The 22,703-nt window shown below is 41.4% G+C and overlaps 1 protein-coding gene and 1 long non-coding RNA gene across 2 annotated transcripts in view; one reads left to right on the top strand and one right to left on the bottom strand.

Moving 5' to 3' along the window:
* The window catches only part of LOC125898095 (uncharacterized), a 90,882-nt gene extending 69,302 nt beyond the window's left edge, over window positions 1-21,580 (top strand). The window contains exon 3 of the long non-coding RNA XR_007450580.1: window positions 21,434-21,580. This is a non-coding gene — a long non-coding RNA (uncharacterized LOC125898095). The remainder of the gene's footprint in view (window positions 1-21,433) is intronic.
* stk32a (serine/threonine kinase 32A) overlaps window positions 1-22,703 on the bottom strand; it is a 91,953-nt gene that overhangs the window by 66,036 nt on the left and 3,214 nt on the right. Inside the window, exons 3-4 of the mRNA XM_049591746.1 lie at window positions 15,886-15,941; window positions 13,611-13,762 (exon numbers count right to left, since the gene is read on the bottom strand). Coding sequence (XP_049447703.1) covers window positions 13,611-13,762; window positions 15,886-15,941 — 208 coding nt within the window. The remainder of the gene's footprint in view (window positions 1-13,610; window positions 13,763-15,885; window positions 15,942-22,703) is intronic.

Raw genomic sequence — 22,703 nt, 5'->3', positions numbered from 1 at the left:
AAGCAGAAATGACTTGGCCACGCCTGCGGACACCAAGGTCCTTCAAAGTTTTTAGCAAAGTTTATATATGTATCTGAGTGTCTTTGCCACAGATACCCACACAAACTCCTAACGAATCTCAGATACAGCAAGGTTTACTTCATGTGGTCAAAATGAAAGACAGCTGCTATATTCTAAATGTTACAATCCCATCAGTAAGAGAGTAGAGCTTTATAAATGAGGAGACAAAATGCCTTTAAAGCAACATATTCTAAAATGAGGGGATTTCCATGGAGAGTGTATAAAGACTTGAATCTGAGAAAAAAAAAAATCAAAGTTCCAGCTGCTGCCATTAGATGTAAGCGGGAGATAAATGAACCACCAGAGTGGATCAATGTGTGCGTGTGTGCATGCATATGAGCGAGAGAGAGTGTGTTGGAAAATGATATGACACTTGAGTCTGGCACGGAAAGTGGAAGCACAGATCAAACAGGTGTCATATTAGCGTCACATTCTCTTAAATATCAAAGCAATGCTTCACTTTGATTCAGGATTTGTACTTTTTGGGACCAACAGGACTCTGACTGAGTTCATACGTGGTCAAAACATCCCTCCCTGATTATCCACACTGCTTCTGCTCTGGTTCTGTGTACGTGTTTGGATATGTGAAGAATTAATCAGCCACAAACTTGAAAAAGCTGGAATTTCTCTCAAGAGTGAGGGAGAGTTGTTATTAGTTTGAAGCTTTCATTTTATGATAGAAATAACTTACTACAAACTGCATATACAGCCACAAGAGAGAAGGTAATGGGAATATTATCACGGGCAAAACATGGAAAAAGGAAATAAACATTCATGAAAGGTAACCAAAAAAATACAGTATGCAAAAATATGTACAATTTTTATTTTAAATGCAAATCTGAAGACGTGTAAAATATTCATGACCCTCGAATATGATGGCCAAAGCTGAAAACTATGCTAGCTGCAAACTATAAACCAAGACAAGAAAAACAAGCTCCTCAGTTGTTTAAAGTGTGAGCTAGACACAGCGTGTGTGTTTGCTGGATGGACTCCATATAACTCTATCTATTAATCATTTGATTAACTCTCTTTATCTCTTATTCTCTCTCTTTAGCCCTCTCTTTCCAGGTCTGTTACTCTCTCTCTCTCTCTCTCTCTCTCTCTCTCACACTCACACACACACTCTCACACACACACACACACACACACACACACACACACACACACACACACACACAGTGTAAATACCTCAAACCAAGCAGAAGTTGTTAAGGTGGTGAAGAATCCAAGAGGCTGCTGTCACAAGCACTGAGGGGACACTAACTGGACGTTAATTGCTCTTTTTCTTGGAAGACAAACACCGGCTTCATTCAGGAAAACTGCTGTTTACTTATATAATTGCAACAGTACATAATGTGCACGATGAATGAGAGGAGTTCTGCTAGTACAGTAACTTTAATGACTCTTTCTAGACTTTAATCTTTAATTGCATCATATTTAACCTCATCTTCCACTTTCATCATTAATTATTCATTTTGGATATTTAACTATTATTCTGTTAATGATTAGTCATTGTCTGTAACCACTTATCCTGGTACAGGGTTGTGGGGGGCTGGAGCCTATCCTAGCTGACATTGGGTATGAGGCTGTATACACTGTGGACAGGCCACTGGACTATCACAGGGCTGACACATGGAGCCTGTTTAGACCTGATATTAACATGAGTTTTGGGTGATCTGATCAGCACTAAAAACAAGTCTAAACGACCACCAAGACGCATTCTGATGAATCCCCAGTGAGGGCTACCTCATCGGTGCAGGATGTGGTGGTTGTTTTAGTGACAGTGCGCTAATGCTCTATAACTTATTTATGTCAAGTTGAATGAAGTGTTATGTGACATCCATGATTTTGCCTTATGGAAAGCGAAGTGTTTAATCATGCTGACAGCAATATCTCCAGCTGTATGGACACAACTGCTAACACAACTAGCAAGCATGCTAAAGAGCAGCTAGCCGGAGGAAGCCGGAGTATGGCAAGCCGTTTTAACATTTAATAGCTAGACTGGATATTCATTACTGATATCTGCAACATAATTTTGCCTCTTATTCAAGATATCTGTAATTAGATTTTGCCTAGTCAAAACTCTAATTACAGATATCTGTAATTCAGTTTTGACTAGTAAGATTCAAACTATTTTTGCCATTCATGTGTATGGGGTTTGTCATTTGTCATTGTTTGTCATTGTGTAGAGAATTCCTCCGGATTCAAATTTGATTCTTGCTATGAGGCGACAGTGCGAACCACGGTACCACCACTGATTAGTGTCACGATTTAATTATGTAATTATTTATTCAAATCTGCTAAAATGAGGCAGAATAGAGTCTGATCGTTATCGGCTGATAGCTAAAGTTACAGTTAGTAGCTTTTATCAAAATAGGGGTTTGTCATGTCTACCGTAACTGTTACTATATCAACAAAGTGTTGAATGAGACAGAAATACCCATTTTCCACCAAAATTAGCGCATGTACTCAGGTTTTTAAACATGTTTTTTTTGTTTGTTTGTTTTTTGTAATGTGTCACAGTTGAAGGCACGGACAGACCAGGTCAGTAAACAGTAGAGGGGAGCATAGAGGCCAGTGAAAATGTTACGGTGGTTATTAACTTTTATATATCTCTTACCTCTTGTCTCTTAATTATTCAGTCGTTCTCAAACTCGGTGTAGACTATCTAGGATCGATGTTCAAGTGCTAAGGCAGATGGTATTTTGTGGTGACGCGTCATTGTGTCATCTTGCCGATAAAGGAGCGAAACTTAGCTTGTGCACTCAGGTGTTGAATTCCCATCAATGCCGATCGTAGCTGTAGGCGATAAATACCCATGACTACTGCAGAGTCGTGTGTGTGTGTGTGTGTGTAGTACCAATTAAAACCTTTCCCATTGCATTAAAAAGCCAGATGTTAGCAGGTGTTAGTGGGTTTGTTATGCAGTAGGAAAGAGGTTTTAGTCTGTGAAAAAGAACATATCCCTTCTCCTCCTATTGCCTCTAATAGTATTTGCTAGAATATGCTGTGGTGCCCTGAGAACAACCAAAAACAATCAGAGCCAAGGAGTCTCTAATGCAGCTGTCAGTCACGTCAATCACAGCTCATGGACTGTCAATCAAGATACTGGTACTGCGTTGCCTATTTCTCACCTCAGATGTTTTCAGAAACATATTTTAGTGTGCCTCTAATTAGACAGTTTGTGACCCAGCTGCTGTAATATCTCGTACCAAATGCTCAATGTTGCTCTGCACTGACCAATAATCTCTTCTCAGACCAGCCAAACTGCTGTCAGTGCTAAATTTATCACCGTCTATGCACTGCAGGATTTTCACTTTAAACCCACCTGTCACAAAGCTATAAGAAAAGCAAATGTAATATAGAAAATCTATGAAAATTCAATGCATTATTGCTTTATCATACTGCTGTGTGATTGGGGGGGTTGGTGTTAGGGTGGTACAGCAAGTCCATCAAAACAATCGATGGCAGTCCTCTGTGAAACCAGTTCAATCAAGTAGAAAACCAGCTCTCATGCTTGGCCGAGGTTTACGTGTTTTCTGTCCCACAAGTCTTTCCATCAGATGGCCAAGGTGGTAAAGTAAGAAAGGGCTTTGCTGTCATTGTCGGGGGGGGGGGGGGGGGGGTTGTTCTGTCTTCTGAGCAAACAAGACTGACTGACTCACTGCAATCTCTCACATGGTTGCCCAGGAACAAAGACGCAATACAGAGGGTCAACAGCCTGAGGTAGTGATCAGCATAGTAATGCACGTAAAGTACACTCTGATTACCGTAATGTGCACACACAGAGACACATGCACATGTACCCAGGCGTACTTATTGCCACCTAGCAGCCTGTTGTATGAGCCAGCTGCCTTTTACTTAAGACCAGACAGTCACTGAAAACTTTATGTCTTAAAAACTCCAAAATATAATGCACATACTCACAGATTTCAGCCTACACACCTGCAAGCACACACACATACACAGTACAGCTGAAATTTGTATCCTGTACATCCACAAATCAACAACTCATGTTTGTTACTGCTTCGTCACTTGATGTGTATAAGTGCACATTATTGCACTTATGAATAATTTCTTGTGCTATACTGTGTGTTTTATATTATAGCTGCAAATCAGCATCACCCCTCAGGGACTGACTGACCTGATGCTAATTCAGCTTTCTATTTCATGCTCTTTCAGCAATATCACCACTCTACTTAAAGTGTAAATTGGTCTCTTATGACAATAAATCCTAATTTCTTCCTAAAGAAGGTGCTCTCTCTGTCTCTTTCTCGCTCTCTTGCTGTCTTTCTCTGTCTCTCTGACATGGCTACAGTATTTAGAAGGCGTTTTAATATGAATGAAGTCTCCTCTGGCCTGCTGCCACTGCTGTCAAAATGAATTAGAGATGGTTCCCATTAAGTTGTTCGTCACAGGTAGGCAATGGGTCACAGAAGTTACCCGAGTTACCATTAATATGACAACATATACGTGTATGACTAATGTGGTTTAAAAGAGCTTCTATCATGTCAAAGCTGTGCATTAATGGGATAGCTTAGACTATTTTGAAGTGTGGTTATAGTCAGTGTATTACCGACAGCAGATGCCAGTGAGCATGCCCCCAGTTTGCGTTTATAAATACATAAGTCCTATGGTTGAGAGAATGTAGCGCCACAGCAAAGGGGCTGTCTAAAGGCAGAATATTCTCAATATAACATACACTCAAACTGATTTTGACTTTTTAAATGGGACTTTTTTGTGGCTAAATTATGTTTTGCTGCCAACCCCCATCCACAGCAGTACATTGCTTAGCTTCTGTGTCGGCACTCCTGCTTGTGTCTCCAAACTGTGGCCGTGCTGATGGCCACGTACTTAAGGTATTTGTAATACACTGACTTTAGAAAAGTACCTCATATAAACCCCACTTCAAAAATTTTAAACTATCCCTGAAAGCTACAGTCAGTACAGGTGCCTGAAAAGCTCTGTTTCCACTGAGCAGTTACCCTTTTTTCCCATTTACACTGTGAAAAGTTGTGGATGGTACCAATGGAGCTGTTCCGTACTGTCCCCATTTTTTTGTCTGTTGGCGTACCTAGCACACAGATCTGGTGCTAAAAGGTGGAGCTGTGAACACTGCAGTCTGTTGACTGGTCAGTTGCGGACAGTCACTCTGCCAGTGAATTTTAAGGTAGAACGTTAATTTGTAATGGTACTCAATGAGTAGACGACATGAATCCATCAGCACACCTTAAATTTCACTGTAACAACTTTGACCATTACTTTAGTTTTTATATGACATACACTTTTAGTAATGAGTGGATCTTCAAAAGTTTATATAGATTAATTTTGACCAGGGTGGCAAATGTCTTCACAGGGAGGAAAAATAAGTGTCGTGGAGCGTTGTTCCTGTGGGCTCCAGCAGCACTAAAACCCCTGAGCTTGCCTGAGAAGGTTTAAGTGCACAAACCCGCTATTTTTTAAGTATCTTATCGAGAGAGACCCTCACTGCAGCCTGTTCTGTTTTGTTCTGAAAATGTTGACGTGCAGCCTTGTTCTGTGGACAGTAAATGAGGTGCAGACTTCCATCTGTGTCACTGGTAATGAGGAAATACAGCAAGTGTTGGATGGAGCAGTGAGTGACAACAACCCCACCCACATTTAAGGGTACTGTTTGCGTTGTGGTGGAAACGCTAGGGTCTAGGTACCATGTCTGAAGGGTTACTTTTGGTTCCAAAGGTACCATACTGAAAGTGTTTGGTGGAAACAGGGCTACAGCCTCATGTGTTGACATAGACAAAGCACTGAAGCTGCTTCTCCTCATGCTACACCTTCTGCCCAGGTGGTGATGTTCTAACTAATAACCAGTATAAACAACAAAATAACATGCAGAAGAACAGAGATGGCAGACAGAAAAGTGGAAACAGATGTGCATGAATGAAGTGGAAAACAATCAGCCAACCGGTGAGCTTCATTTTGACAACAGCACTGCATTGTTGAATGTCTCCATTTGCATTTTACATCTGTGATGGGCTGCAAAGGACAGACAGCGACAGTAAGTTCTCAAGCATCATTAGCAGCTGATGCCTCAGCCAACATTTTGGGTAAAGAGAGGAGAGAACAGCAGTCAGTCTGCAGATTAACACCTGTACATTATGTTGGAATGATCCCGACTTATTAGCCTTGCTGGCATCTGGTCTCTCTTTCTCTCGCCTGTTCTCTCTTGTCCTTTCTCCCTCTCGTCCTCTAGGTGATCCTCTTTTTCCCATTCTGTCTTTCTTTCTGTGTCTGCTCCGCCACACATGCATTTCAATGTGACCTCTTGGTGGCCTCCAGGCAGTCAGTCTGATGGGAGAGCATCCTGCGTGGAGCTTTTAGAGGCACAGATTCCCCCAGCCACATCAGTAATGGAAGTCTCCAGAAACCATAGGGGCTGAGAAATTGCCAACATGTCCTTTCAAAAAAAGACTTCCCCTTCTCTGTTTCAACACTAACAGTTGTGACATGTAAGGCTGTGTAGTTAATTTAATACTCTTTCTTCAAACACACAAATTATTCTATTTCTAAAGTAGATTACTGTCCTTAAATCAAGAAAGACAGGTCTTAATATTATAAGAAAAATAATTCCCAATTCCAATTACATTACAGCAAGTGCCCTTCAATGGTTTCCCCTCTTTAAAAGTAAAGGCATTTATGGCAATATTCCTAAATGTATTGCCTCTCTGAAAAGAGGATATTACTTGTACTCATTCATTCAGTGTAGCACTATTGGACTTAAGAAGGGATTGCTTTTCCCTTCAGTGGCTCATTATTCATAACCTGAATACCTTTTTATAAAGTAAATTAACTAAACCTCCTCAATTTAAACTTTAGTGATTTTGTTAATTACTATCTATCTATTGAATGCCCACAGCAGAAAACCCACATCAGTAAACCTGAGTGATAAAATGGCTAATCGAGACTTTGCTGTCCAACACAAGGTATTGCAATTACAGTGATTAGACGTACATACTATCCATACATGCGCGCACACACACTCTGACCAAAGCCCTTTGCTGAAACAGACACAGCCAGCCAAGCGCTCAGACTGTGAAGGTATTGCAATTACAGTGATTAGACGTACATACTATTCATACACGTGCGCACACACACTCTGACCAAAGCCCTTTGCTGAAACAGACACAGCCAGCCAAGCGCTCAGACTGTGACATGTTGGATCGATGCCGACAGCCCTCTGACCTTCCTCCCACCCTGTCTCCCAACACCTCATCTGACTGACAGCTCCCATCAGTCTGTGTCTAATGCTCCCTCAGAACACACACACATAAATATACTCTCATGCAAACACACACACCCCTTACAGAAAGCTCTGGAAATGAATGAGCTCATACACTAAAACTTTTTGCTTTTATTTATGTTTTTATTTCCATCATTGTTACATTTGAGCTCAGTAATAGTACTTAACTGGGAGGTTTTCTAATTCTCACCACCCCTGATTCTATCCATCGCAGTGGGTCACCTTGACATCAGGCCAAATGCTTTACATGCTGACATGCTGCTTTCTAGTGTTTGGCAATGCCTGCAGTGCTAAAAGTAAAACGAGGCTGTAATGTGCACATTTTGCAGCTACACGAGGATACATTTTGTACCTTTGGTACAAGTAGGTCTTACTATTGCTTCCTTGTAACATTAGACTCTGGAATTAAGCTTATTTTAGCTCATGCAATTCATTTAAAATGCACCGTATACCTAAGCAGACTGTAGTGCTTGTACAATACAGCGTATCTAGTGTACTAGACCTTTTATGTGAGGATGCTTGGAGGAATTCTTCTCTTAGTTTCTTAACAAAAGCGCTGCCTTTGTGAGACATTATGTCATTTCTGTTTGGGTTTTCTGAGTGAAGAAATGCACATGAACGGGGAATAACACTGAATGATGTCTTGCTCTGCATAGAACTGAAATGCATTAGTGAGATTGCATAACAGAGACAAAAAAGAAGAGGGAGTCCCTGAAGGTAGTGAAGCTTTTACTCCACAATGTTTTCAGACTATTGTTAATGTACTTATTTTTTTCCTTTGGCAGTTGCGCAACGGCTTTTTGTTTCTACAATAACATGTTCCTTCAAAACAGTACGTCCCAGAGGGCAGACATGGAAGATGTCATGGAACGAAGTGTCCTGCAGAATTTGTAGAAAGCAGGTTTAGTTGTGATTTCTCAATCAAAAATTAAGAAAAAAAAAGTTGGCAAAGAACATGATTAATTATTCTGTGGCCTAGTTTGTGGGAAAGAACATAAAAAAGATATTGATCTAGTTTTGTCATTTCCTTAATCCTAGCCAATCTTTTAGGTTGGTATTAAATTAGCATGAAATTCTTTTTTATTTTAATTTTAAGCAGTCACTGTCTCAACACAGAGCGACCAGCTAATTCCTGGAAAGAGTGACAAGACAAAAAGTTCTGAGGGACTCATAGCACTCCATAGATGATTGCAATCCTACAGTTTATTTGTTTACAGTATGACAATGTCTAAAATTATAGTTGTTTCCCTCCAGATCCAAACTGTTCTGCCAGATGGCGTTCTGGAATATAAAAATTAATCAAAACCTAACAAAGGCAGTTTTTGCAGTGGCTATTAAACATCACTGTTTTCATTCTGCTTAAAAACAAATGTGCCACTCACAGAAACCACATTAACCCAAACTGTGATCTCACCAAACAGTGAGCAGGTAGTTTCAAGAAGTTCTTCTTCTGTGACATTTCCTCCATTAACAAACAAATTAACTGCAAAATCGGCAGTTAAGGAGGCAGCAAGACTGAAAGCTGAATACAGCAGCATCTGATGCTGGCTGCAATCTCTTCCCCTCTCTGTGTCTGCCTCTGATATAGTGCGAGTGTATCTCAGGCAGCAAGGTGCCAATAAGGGCTCCCCTTACACAGAGAGACTTAGTGCAGCGCAGGCACAACGGGCTGCCCTGCCAGTGCTGGCACATCAATACACTGACCGTACCACCCATCTAATGCCAGAGGTTACGATTCTTCAAAATCAGTCTGCGATCGTTTGCATGGAGGGAAAATAGCCTGTATTTTTTTTTTTTTTTTTGCTCCTGTCTTCCAAGTGCATTGTTGCTTGGCTTCACACAGTGCACAGACACCTGAGGTCATGCCCACTAGCAAGTGCAGTGACAGCAAGAGGAGAGGAAGGGGAGAGAAGCAGGTGGCGAAGGAGCAAAACAGGAGAGGTGGAGGAAGAGATGGAGGAAGGTGAGAGAGGAGAAGAAGACAGAGGACAGAGGAGGAGGATGAGAGGACGGGCCAGCAGACAGGAGAAAAATAAAGGCTGGTTTTCTGCACGTAGCTGGCTCAGTGCGGTTCATATGCCTTCAGGTAATCTCTCCCTATCTCTGACCTTGAGGGCTTACCTCAGGACAATCATAACTTATGCCAACTCAACACAGTGAGCAGACAGAGAGAGAGAGCTGACCCAAGCACATCTCTGGAGGAAATCACCCCCACCCAGGGGGCTTTACGCTGCCAAAAGCATTAACTTCCAAAGGTTTTTTTTTTGTCCAACGCAGCATGCAATCAAGCAAGAAAGCAAGCACTGGCACTGTTTGTCTGATGAGTCTGTACGCTACACATCTCTCTTTCTCTGTTCACCACCTCAGTTGTTTTTCCTCTCTCTGTTTTGTGGCTACTCTGCCTTCTCCTGCGCCTTGCTGTCTTTTCCTATCCTCTGTTTACTGTGCTTTTTTTTATTCATTCCCACCATGGGAGGATTTTAGTTTCCCGCAAAGCAATGATTAAAAGACAGCTATTGATTCTGCCAGAGTAGCTTTTAAAATTATATGGCATTAAACTGGGAGAAAGGAGAAGTAGGTGAAGAGAGGATAGAGAAGTAGGACAGAGGACAAAGGGTAGATGGGGAAAAGCCTCTTGGTGCCACTGGTTACTCTTTTAATATCTCATTTAATTGCTCACATATCCAGAGCTTTATATAGGGAGTAGCCCAACCCCAAAAGAGCAAGTAGCGGACCTGTAAATCAAAAGGAGGAATGACGAATAAGACTAAAAATAAATTTAAAAAATGTAAAAACTGGACTACATAACCGTGGCGGTTATGCGTGTCCTTGCAGACATTCCCTCCTGTCCGCTTTCTGCTTGTCAGAAACCAGGGTGGCTTCCTCTCAAACATCACAGAGTGGGAGTGCTTATCAAGAATTAATGACGCCTTTCAGACGGAAACTTAACAAGCCATACTTATCAGACATCTCAAAAGTACGACTCCTGGTGCTCAATAAGCTCAGGCTTTCAAATTATGATGAATGAGATGCTGAAAGTACCTGATGAGTCATCTTAGATTAGTGCTTGCGGTTTGAATGAGCTTGTACAGTGTTGAGGCAGAGGCTTCCTCGACCCCCAAATGCGGCGAGGCGAACAAGAAGCTGCCAAGAGAGGAGAGTTGCGCCCATAAAAGTTGAGCTTGGACCAGTGAGCAAACTACATTTTCCTTTTAGCAACATCAAAGGGTGAGATGACGCAGATGCAGGCTTGAGAGTGTTCCTCAGTGGGCAACACCTTTCTGAATGCATCTGCAGACTCCATCCAGAGCTTTCTTTAATGGCTGTTGCCGGCCTCTCTGTATGTCTGTGCATTCACTAATTTAATGGACACGACACAATCACCATAAAAAACAGATGGGTGACACAGAGTGCACTACAAAATCATTCACATGGCTGATGGTAATAACCAGTGCAGCTTTTTGTATACATATTTTAAAAATGGAATATATTTTGTCAAAGTGACTCAGTTCTAAATTTAAGGCAGTCTGAACTGGGAATCCCATGATCGTGACATTTCTGGAAAAGTTATGAAATTAGAAAGAAAATGTTTTCTAGGCCTGGAAACTTTGGAATTAATGGTTTTGAATATAAATCCTCTGGCTATTATTTAAAATATGTTTATGAAAATCACGAAACATGTCAAATGTGAAGTAAGATACGTTCCTTGTAATAAACCAAAATCTAGAGCTGCGCTGCATAACTGTTAAAATGATGCTAGTATCACGTGATACTCATAGACTATCTATATGTGTAGGTTGATGTCCAAATAAGCAATATCCAGCCAGTGTGTTGGGTCAGTGATCCAACTGGAGGGGAAGGACTGGAGTGACACGACGCCAGTCTAGGGCTGCCCCCTAATAGTCGACCAAACATTAGTCAACCAGAACGGTTATTAGTCAGCAAGGTTTCATTGGTCACTTAGTCGCAGAAAAAAAAGAAGCAAATTTGAAACTCTATTAGGAGCTGCGCTTTGTCAAAATAAATCAAAACCTATATGACTCAGCAGTCAGACAGGAGTCACGTTACAAACCAAACGCTGCCGACGGATATCTTTCCCTTCTTCTGTAAATATTCAGTCTGATAAATACGGAAGAGTTGATCATGTTAGTGCAGGGCTACCCAGAGCTTTACATCTGTCCCACAGATGATAGACCTACACACTTATAAACAGCACCTGGAAGAAGATCAGCTCTGCACTCAGGATTTCAGGTCAATAGGCTATATGCTGCTTGTTAAGGTTGCTTAGCAACTTCAGACACAACCTGCCGCTGCACTCTAGAAAGTTTGCACAAAAAAGGCACAAGAGTAGCGCCTAATTTCCAGGGCTGGTACCTGCGGTTATTCCACAGGCTAGTTAACAACATGTCGGGCAGGAAATCCAAAGTGTGGGATCATTTTGAGAAGGTGAAGGATGAACCCAAGGTGATATGTAAACTCATCTTCATTTGTCGACTACAGACATGACGTATCATGTGAAACATGGAAGTAGCTACATGCCCATTAGCCCACAGCGTCATTAACAGGCGGCTCGCTCAGTGTGTGACGTGCACTTGTAGATAAAATATAGGCCTATATTAATGAAGGTTCATTAGTACGGTTTGTATTTCTCTGTAATGTAGCACAGTGTTAACAATGTTACTGATACTATTCTTTCTCACACCTTCAACTCAAACCGTTGTTGCCCCGCACAAAATGTATAATTCAAAAATCAAATTAATATCATAAACATGCAGGCTACTAGTCGACTAATGGCCCTAAATGATGACTGTTGGTCAACTAGGAAAATTCTCAGTCAGGGGCAGCCCTTTGCCAATCAACCTCAATTTATTACTGTCACATACATTCAGGTTCGGCCCAAGGTTGCAGAACTTTTATTAGACATATTCATAAAACAAAGGTTTGTTCAATAAGAAATCAGTGCATGCAGTTTTGTCAAAATTATAAACCAAATGTCCAATTGCATTGACAGCTACAGCTTTTTCACTCTTCTGTTTCCCAAAAAGGGGCGTGGTCTTGATGTTTGTGAAGTACTCTTATGTGCCAGTGTGTCTATTGGCATATGCAGCTAGTTGGCAGTGAGAATGTCTGGGTGAGTAAAGATAGCAAGTTTTAGCAGTTTGCTTATCTGCAAATGCTTGGGAAGTGCGTGTTGTGTTCATTGTATGGCTGTATTGCTATAGGTGGCATGGCGGTGCAGTGGTTAGCATTGTCACCTCACAGCAAGAGGGTTCCTGGTTTGAACCCCAGGCTGAGGGAGAACCGTCTGTCCGGACTTTGCATGTTCTTTCCATGTCAGCGTGGGTTTTCTCCAGGTACCCTGACTCCCTTCCACACTCCACAGACATGCAGGTTAATTGGTAGTCTCTATATACAGACTCTACATTCAGTGAATGTAGAGTCTGTAGGCAAACCCCGGAGATTTTGCCTCTGGAAGAAGAGTGGAAGAGCCCTGGTTTCCGGTGCTAGGCTGTTTGTAGTCTGTGTGATATTGACCAATCAGGTTTGAGCTGGCTGCAGTTGTTGCCAGGTTAAACGGTCCGTGCGGTGAACTAATGAGGCGGAACATAAGCAGCGTCACTGCAAACTCTGAATCCATCGCAACAGTTCAGCATATTTACTTATATATAAATGGAAGTCAGAAACGGAAATTCGCCTCCTCCGCCCAAATCAAACCGGAATGCCAAAAAATCAGGGGTCCGCTCCCAGAGGCTGTATCGCCGTCAGACGCCAAATACAGCCAATGGGTTCCGGGAATGGTTAATTGGTGACTCTAAATTGCTTGTAGCTGTGAATGCATGCGTGAATGGTTGTCTGTCTCTATGTGTCCAGCCTTGCGATAGTCTGGCAACCTGTCCAGGGTGTACCCCACCTCTCGCTCAATATCAGCTGGGATAGGCTCCAGCACAACCGCAACCCCAAACAGGATAAACAGTTACAGAAAATGTATGAATGCATTGCTATACAGCCTACCCATTGTTAACTACTTTAGTAAAGTCATGAAAACGGGGTAAAATATATGGAAAAGTTATGGAGAAGTTTAGAAAATTCATCAGTAAAAATGTGTGGAAAGTCAGTTTGAATTCAAAAAGAAGCTCAAGTAAACCTAGAAACTGTAGAAGAAGAACAAGGGTCATTTGCCACTCCCAGCAAACCTTCAGACTTAATTGATACACAGACAAATGCTGTATAACCACACATTCATCTACGTATTGGCTAAAGCATGGTGGCTTACCAGAAGTTGACCAGGAAAGGATGTTCCAGGTTCTGCATTATCTGCAGCTCTTTCAAGACATTCCTCACTTCGTTCCGTTCCACACATTTCAGCTTGTTCATGTACTTCATGGCGTACATCTTCTTAGTGTCCTTCTTCTGTACAATGCAGACCTGATGATAAGATCACATAGGGGTAAATTCCTTCAGCGCTGTGGTCAAATGGTGTGAATGCTTTGTCTGTGTTCTGCTTGTACATCTCTGTCTTATGCCTCAGTGCTTTCATGTTTTGCTCTCTGCCAGCTATAAAATAAGCTACAAGATAAACAGCAGGATAACACATGTTAAATATTCCTCTCGGGCAGAGTTATGTCATTTAAAAGATGTAGCCACAAAGTAAAGACATGCACCATTCCTCCATGTTTTGTCCTTATATTATCAGTTGCTAATCTGCATACTTTTAAAGATGTCTCGAAAGATAAATGAGAATAGAATAACAGAATAATTGTTGTGCTGATACTCTGTTGGACACTTTGACAAACTGTGTTCTTTCGCAAAATGTTGCAATAGAGCCATGTGTTTTCCATCACCCATGTTCGCCTAAAGCTTTATTGCTTGTGACACATGAAGTGTTATAGTGCAATAACCAGAAATGTTGTCCATCCAACAAGGCTGGGAGGAAACTTCAGGATTTCTCTTTAATCTCTGCGATCAGGAATTTAATCCCCTCTTAAGACGTTAAACTTTTCACACCAGTATGTTTTGCATTTTAGAGATGGGAAACGTCACGTTGGCAGTCATTAGAATTGCTGATGCGTGTCAGTAGGGGATGTAGTCAGTTCTTTAAAACGCTGCTTTAAAATCCTTTTTAACAGCACTCATTGTATTTGCATCATGACTCTGATGTGACGCATCAATACGCAGAACTTAACACCTGCTTCAGTCTGCGTGGATGTCAGTGCGTGTTTACATCAAACTCTATGTGATTGCCCCCTTTTGACAATGTGTCTGAGAATGGACACTATTTTCAATATGCAGAGGAGTAATACCCCATATTTATTTGTAGTCGTGCTTGTCTGTGCTTCAAGCGTCAATAAGCCAGTGATTACTGCTATCTAAGAGAGTGATCTGTGGACCAGCTGGCACGGTTAATCAGCCAAACCCTGATCGCATCACTCCTCCCATTGAACAGCTTGCCATCTACTATGATTAGACTGCTTATCTGTTGTTGGACAGAGTGTAGATGCCTTGTGGGTCTGTGTGCAGTGTGTACATGTGAGCGTGCATGCGCGTCGCTATATGTGCTCGCATGTGCTGTGAGTGCCGATGTGAATTACTCTGCACTGTATGGCTTAGCAGCGAGAGGAAACATGACTGCTATCACCTCAGACTTGTTTCTGTGGAGCTGTTGGTCGGGCTCACGCAAATTAAACTGGAAGGCTTTACTGGACTGTGTGTGATGATACTGGACTGACGGAGGGGATGTGGTATATTGTCTTTAACATGTTGTGCCTGACGTGCATCTATTTTGATATTTGATTACTAACTGAAGTCATTTTTCAAACAGAAGTGCTTGACCTCCCCTGCTTCCAGCTTCTACATTTCATTGTGTGGTATAAACTGCTGAGGTTTTTAATGTGTTTATGACAGTAAACCTCTTGAACTGTGTGGTATGCATTTGCCGCTGTATTGCTGCTTTATTTTCTAATGTAATGATAAATTGAATGACTTCAGATTTTGGAATGTTGCCCGGACAAAACAAGATATTTGATGATATCACATCAAATGAATAATGTATAAAATAAGCAAATTAATAAGTAATGAAACTAAAAAGTAGCTGCAGCTCTAGAATCACATGAACAACATGATATTTGGATGCATCCTGTGATCGTGGCTACATTTGAAAATCATTAAAGTTTTCTTTCATATGTATTGCCAGTTTTATTGGTATTGTTTTTAAGTGCGTCTCTTATGAATGGCCTTTTATTATTGGATCTGTTGTACGTATAAAGTTTGTGTTTTAACTTACTGGATATGCGGACTCCTGAGCAACACTAATGTCCTCCTGGAGTATGTGTTGGTGTCAGTGCCAGTAGTTTTGTTGTGTTAGAATGTCCTTTCTATGTCTTTAGCTCTGACCTGTTTGCATTATTTGTTTGTCATTTTATTTTTGTTTTGCATGAGATACTAATCTAGTCCCTCTTTTTATATTAAATAAAATCATATACAGTATCATAAAGCTGAACCAACTTAATATCTGAATAACATGGGTGAACTTTACACAAACATGGACTTACTTTTCCGAAGCTTCCTTTTCCTATTGCCCTCAGGATCTGGAAGTGGTCGAAATTCACTGTAAGACAGAAGAGTAGAAATCTCTGTTAATCTATACAAAACAGTAGCCAGGGTCCAGACCTTTAAATCTGCCCACTCCACTGAGTTCAAGTTGCCTGATTCATCTGGCATAATGACATGAAACCACGGGGACGGGGAAGTGAGTGCTGGGGGTGCTACAGCACCTATTGACAAAGGGGGGAACAACACACTCAATGAAAATTTGACTGTTTTACCATGACAAATAGGCGAGCATTTGTTTGAAATTGAACAGCATAATAATGTCCCTGTTAGAAAATATGTGAAAAAAAGAAATCTGTGGTTAAATTAATTCCTCCAACCTGACATGACACTGTCATCCAGTCAGGTCTAAGTGCAAGGGTCAGGGTCATCCGTGGGTCAGCTACACTTGGTGAGGGATTTGCAGTAGCGGGAGCTGATCAATAGTGTGAACAGGCTGAACCAAACAGGCTGAGAAATAACAGAAAATTTCCACGAAAGCTTTTCTGGTACTGCCTTTACGATACATAAAATATCTTGGTAGCAAAGGACTTCCACGGTGGAGGCATAGTGGCCTGGAAATCCAGACTCAAATCTAGAAAGATTTAGGGTCTGGCTATGAGTAATGCAAATGGCGGCACCAAGCATGCATTTGTAAATATCACTGCATGCAATTGAATAACACTACGACCAATCAGAACAATACACGGGGTGACTTATCCAGAGCGCTACCAGCGGAGCAACTGGTACCAACTGGTACATTAGACTCTTGCCGTATCCGGTCGGCAAAACAGCAAAAACATCCTTCTTTCAAAGGAAAGATTCGAGTGCCGTCTTCTGTTCCTCTTTTAGACAAAAAGTCAAGTCTAACTCGTTCATTGTAGCAGCCAAAGGTGCTGTTCATCCGTAGCCATCTTGCAATGTTTACTGACTGATTCCAGACTTCGTTGTTGCAGCGCTGCCGTCATCTGTTTAGCTCGCCTCTGGCCCGCCTATATCAGATACACTGATGTAATTGGTGGAGCTTGACTACAAGGGCATGGGTAATGAGCATCATTACTGATTGCCAGAGTGACTCGCTGAGCAAATTCAAATTGTGCTCTCGTGAGAACTCTGGATTTCCAGGGTAGAGACATAGCCATCAGGATAGAGTTTTATGGCAGCTAATAATGGGGCGGGCAATAGGTGAATGTGACATTAGAATTTGCCCAGGGGACGCAAATGGCTTCAGTGGAGAGACAACTGGACAAAAAACAAACAAACAAGGAAATTACCTTAAAAAAGTGATCCTTAAAAATTATGATAATTCTGTCACATAATTTTAAAATGTAATAATAATAATATTAGAAATATAGTTTTTCCCTAGCTCTTCTCTTTTTTCCCTAGTTTTTTTTTTCTAAATCGTGAAAAGAAATTGCAATTTGTGGGACATTTTTAACCAAGTCGCTCGTCCCCTTTTTACCTATGTTTTTTAAAGAAAACGCATCAATCTTCTCAAGGTTCAAAGGTTCAAATACTTGCAAAAGGCATCTGAAAGCAGCACACGAAAAGTGATGTGGCTGCAGGGGTTGAAAGAAAAAAACAACCAGTGAGCTTCACGGGCTGACTCAATTAGCCAATCAATGCCACGGGCATAACTAATGTCATTGTGAAGTTCTTGTCAAGTGGTGTGCTGGAACCAATAAGGATTAATAACAACAATGGCGAACGCTATAGACAAGATAGACACTGCTATCCAGGCTGTTCTAAATCAACACATTTTCGCAATATCGCCCAACATCGTAGTTTGTCTTACTTCACTTTGCTTGACTATTAAAGGCTCGGTAAAACAGGTATGTTGGCATGGTGACACATCAGTGTGGACTTAGGATAAAGTTAGGTGGTTAGGGAAAATCAAATCCCCCTCTCCTCAGGAATCATTTAAAGTCAACCCAATATCAGACTGAAGATGGACAAGTTCTGACCTGATATCCAAAATGTTTTTTCTGAAAATTACAGTGTACTTTCTACCCCACTTTTTAAACAAGTTGATAAAGCTTTACAAGATCAATACTAGATGCACATATTTGCTGTAGTTTAAGCATTTAAAAAGTTGTGTTTACACAAGTTGGGTAACTGTATACACCGGCTAAAATGACACTTTGAAATGAAACTAGGTCATTAGAACACTAGAAATGGAAATAGATAAATATTAAGTGTCAGTACGGTGTCATTTCATAGGTTATCACGGGGTCATCAGTACAATGAAATGTATTGGATGAAAGAACAGGTCGGCTTAGCAATAAAAGCACATTGTAATAAAGATAAATTACATACATGAAATATAAAATATAGCACTAGATACATATATGAAACTAATGTGTGTGAAAGTAAGTCAGTGACGAGTTTATCCAACAGCTTTGCGCAAATGTAATGAGAAAAATAAATGAGATACTGGGTATAAGGGAATGGAATGAGCACTATAGACATACGTGAAAAGGAGGATTTGTTACTGTAGGTTCACGGTGAGGTTTGCTTTCAGCTCATTTGAACAATGCAGACAGTCAAGCTGAAGCAGATGGAGGTCTCCAGGGCAACCACAGGTCACTGACTTTATATAGCAGAGAATTAAAATAAGCCTCAACACAAAGACGTCTTTTATGAGCACTGCATGTTTTCCCACTGAATAAAAGACAGATTTGTATCTCTCTGTTTTCGGCAGCTCAATATCCTCTCAGTCTTTGAAACATTCTCTCGTCTGCACACTTATTGAACATGAGCTTGCAAACACACACAACCTTAACCAGAGCTCCCTATCTCGCTCTCCTCCATCTATCAGCGGCATTTATCGCCAATTGGAAGCGGATTGGGCTGTTTGTTTCTGGCTGCCATGACAACCAGGACAGGAGGTTTGCCCTCTCTGCCGTTTCCCCGAGGACGGAGCAGCTGCTGCCCACTCTCTGCTCTCACCTGACCACACACACACACAGATGCACACACTTGTACACGTTCACAATCATTCCCAAAAATACACGCGGGAATCAGACACCAGCATTACCTGCTTCTCCTGCAACAGCACAACGTACACACACACGCACGCACGCGCGCGCGCACACTGATTCCCCCTGCAGTCACTAGATCTATTGGATGTGACAGTTAATGTTATGCTCTGTTAGTCACGTATCACTGGCACTTCCTCCTCTCACACTATCTGTGTTGGAGTGTTTACACAACCTACTCTGAAAAGGACCATATGATGCCTGCTTTATAACGCACACACACACATGTATGGACTTACAGATCCTATATACCTAACATACACACAGACACTCCAGATCAGCGTGGTTATTTTCCTGCTGAGCTACTTGGAGATTCTACTCTGATGGGTTTTTTCAGAGAGACAGCTGTGGTCGTGGATGAGAGGGCAGAGCTCTGTGATCGCAGAGACAGAGAGAGAAAGGGAGGCAGACACAGAGAGAGTGGGAGGGGGGTGAGATGGAGACTGTCATATTTTACCAGCAGAACCCTGAATGGTTTAATGTGCTTGCTTAAATGACGGGCACATGAGTAACAGAGCGTGTAATGATTGAAATCGGCACATGAGTGGAATTGACACATTGACAGCCTTTTTCGTGGCTTAAGCTAACTGAGGAAACCGTCTGACCGAGGAACTCATCTGCTAGTCAATTTGGATTTGACTGACACATGCTAATCAGTTTGGATTGAAGTCATCACGCTTGTTCAGTTTGAGGCGCACACAGTCTCTCGTGCCCTCTGTATGACTGCGCGGTACTGTATGTCTGTACCTCTCTGCCTCTGTCTGTGAGAAGTTCTGTGCATCTCTGTCCAAGAGTATGTCCGCACTAACCCAACAAAGTTTGATAAATGCTCTCATTTTTTGCCCCTCTCATTTACTCAAAAACAGACACATAGGTGGTTGTCTTTATGCTCTCACAGCTCGTACATTTTGGGCAGACAAAATTTACTCAGACCTGTAACTTTTAATTTAAGCTTACGCCAGTGCTTTTGACGCCTTGTAATGTCTGCAGTGGAAAACCTGAGAACACCAGCTGCAAGTTTTCATGCGGACAAGAAAAAAATGAGTGCTTGGAATATTGTGACAGGAGCTCACAGTGTGTGTCGCAGTAAAGTAAAGAAGACAGTTTGATTTTGAAGCATAAGGCTGGCGCTATTCAGTATATTTTCTTATTGTGAACATATCCCATGAAAAGATGAAACCGATGTGTTTGTCTGTTTCGAAACACGTTCTGACTTCCCTGCCTTGTCTGTTGCACTCAGCCCAAGCACATTGATTCCTACTGAAGACATACATCTCTAAAAATGGGGCACAAATATATCATCTTATTTTTAAAAAAGCTTCAGTTACTTATCAAAAACACGAGGCACTGTCGTCTTTAATAAATGTAACTCAAACAGGAGTTTACAGCAAATTGTTCTTATGTTTGGGACTATTTTCAGCAGTGGATTAATACACATTTGGTGCCTTTGTGAGTACTCTGGCAGCAGAATAGTGTATGTAGGACTGAATCAATACAAACTAGTGTTTGTCTTGTCTTGGGCTTTGAATCCACCCATCCTACCGAGTTCAGGTTAACTGATTCGTCTGACATTGTGACATGAACAGCGGTTTCTCGGTTAACAAACAAAACAAACAATGAACATGAGGACTCCATTAGCCAAACAGTGTCACGGACGAGACGAATGCCATTGTCAAGGTGTGGCCAAGCATTGTCCAGCAGTGCACTGTAACCAACAAGGATATAACAATAATGGCATGTGTGATAGATAAAATCGATGTGGCTCTTGAAGCTGTTCTTAAATCAACATGTCTTCTCAATGTATATGACATTGTAGTTTGTTTTTACTTTGCTCCGCTCCACTCCTAAAACTTTGGCACAATAAGTATGTTGGTATGGCTACGCATCAGCCTGGACTTAAAGTGATGTTAGATTTAGGCGGAAAAGTGAAAACTGAATCCCCCTCCCTCACAGAAATCTTAAAGTGGGTACAGTGTCAGACATTATCATGGTCATAATGAAGGAGCATCTCAGCCAGTGCGACACTGTGGCTCATTGCTGTGGGGTTTTTTTTCCGCAGTCATAAAATGTGACTTTGATTGACGTCTCACTCAATGCACCAACGTCTCTGCCTGGTTAACAGGTAGCATTTATGAGGCTTGACCCTCAGATCACTTGTTATTAGTCATTCAGTTGTACAGAAATCGACAAATATATAAATGAAGGGTTTAGTTGTATCACAACAGGAATGGTATCGTATATGGGAAGTGATTACAGAAAGCGGGTGGGAACTAAACTGAGTTTAACCAGCTTACACTCAAGATGTGTCTTATTCTTTGTTGTATATGACAAAGAAAACTTTTTCTGTTTTTTTTCTCCTGTAGTTTAAGTGTTTCTATTCAGAAAACACAAATGTCAATTTCAACATCAGCCTGTCTCACTGTGGACGCACTGTCCCCCTCTGTCTCCCCCTCCCTCTCCGCCTCTCACATAGAAGCCTGTAAATCACTTAAAGACCCACCAACGTTGGAACATCAGCGCTCGCGCTGTTGCTCTGACAACTGAAACAGAACCCATGGGTCCATGTGCCACCGCATTGTGAATAAAGCATGATCAGCAGTAAACAGGGTCCGTCCATTAACCAGAGCCTCCTGGTTGCACAAGATGGAAAGGTACGTGGCACATCAGGGAGCACATGTGGCACACACATCACTCTCAGGGGAGATAAACATGTCTTGACAGAGTTCACCTTCACGCACACACCTTTCTGTAAATCAACTATATGGGTTGAGTGTGACCTGACTCCAGCAACGAAAGGACTCTGTCATTTATTCTGCAAATAAATTCTGTCTATTTTCTTGGAGAAAATGAAATTTAATTACAAGAATAGTATTATATTGTCTCCTTTTGGACAACTTTTTGACTGCTGACTTTAATGTGAAATATTTATGTATAGGTTGTTTTGTAGGTATGGGTTAATTTGCTTTTTTTAATATGCATTTACAATATCTTCATTCATTCATTCATCTTCTAACCGCTTCATCCTCTTGAGGGTCGCGGGGGGGCTGGAGCCTATCCCAGCTGACATTGGGCGAGAGGCGGCGTACACCCTGGACAGGTCGCATTTACAATATAGACCACAAAAATAAAAAGCAAGGTTTATAAAAATGTCACAAATTAACATGTAGCTATAACTGCCACAAGAGCATCATTTAATGATCAGGTGAGTCAAAATCTCTCATCTGTGTATAAATGTGTTTCAATACTAATATTAATTAGGTTGTTTGTAGAAAAGTGGCACATTTCTGCAAACTTGGCCAGATGGTTGGAGCTCAGCTATTTTTATAAATGAGTAAACTTTGATTTATAGCTTACTACTATCAATTATATTCAAAGTTTTTGAGCTGAAGTTTAAAATGAGCATTAGCTAACCTCAGAGCATTTGTGTACATCCAGCATTTATTTTCCAAATGTCAGCATTTATTAGTATTTGCCATTGAATTAACAAACAAACATAGATTTCCACCTCTGCGGCCAACGTTACCTTGAGGCGACCTTTAACGTTCCTGAAGTGTAAAGTGAAAAGTTAATTTGCATCTTTATTGCTACTCAGAGTGAGGGAGCACACGACATATACTCGACGCGCAGTGACCCGCCTTCCCACGACCTCAGAGGGAGAACCCTGCCCGTGTCAGACGCCAGTTTCATCACTGAGAGGAATTACTTTGTTTCCAGTGAGCGGGCCTCTTTTTTTTCTTTTTCTA

This window comes from Epinephelus fuscoguttatus, linkage group LG12, assembly GCF_011397635.1.
Source record: "Epinephelus fuscoguttatus linkage group LG12, E.fuscoguttatus.final_Chr_v1".
In the NCBI taxonomy this organism is placed as follows: domain Eukaryota; kingdom Metazoa; phylum Chordata; class Actinopteri; order Perciformes; family Serranidae; genus Epinephelus; species Epinephelus fuscoguttatus.
Note: the sequence above shows the minus strand (reverse complement) of the source record. Positions and strands in the feature narration are given on the sequence as shown.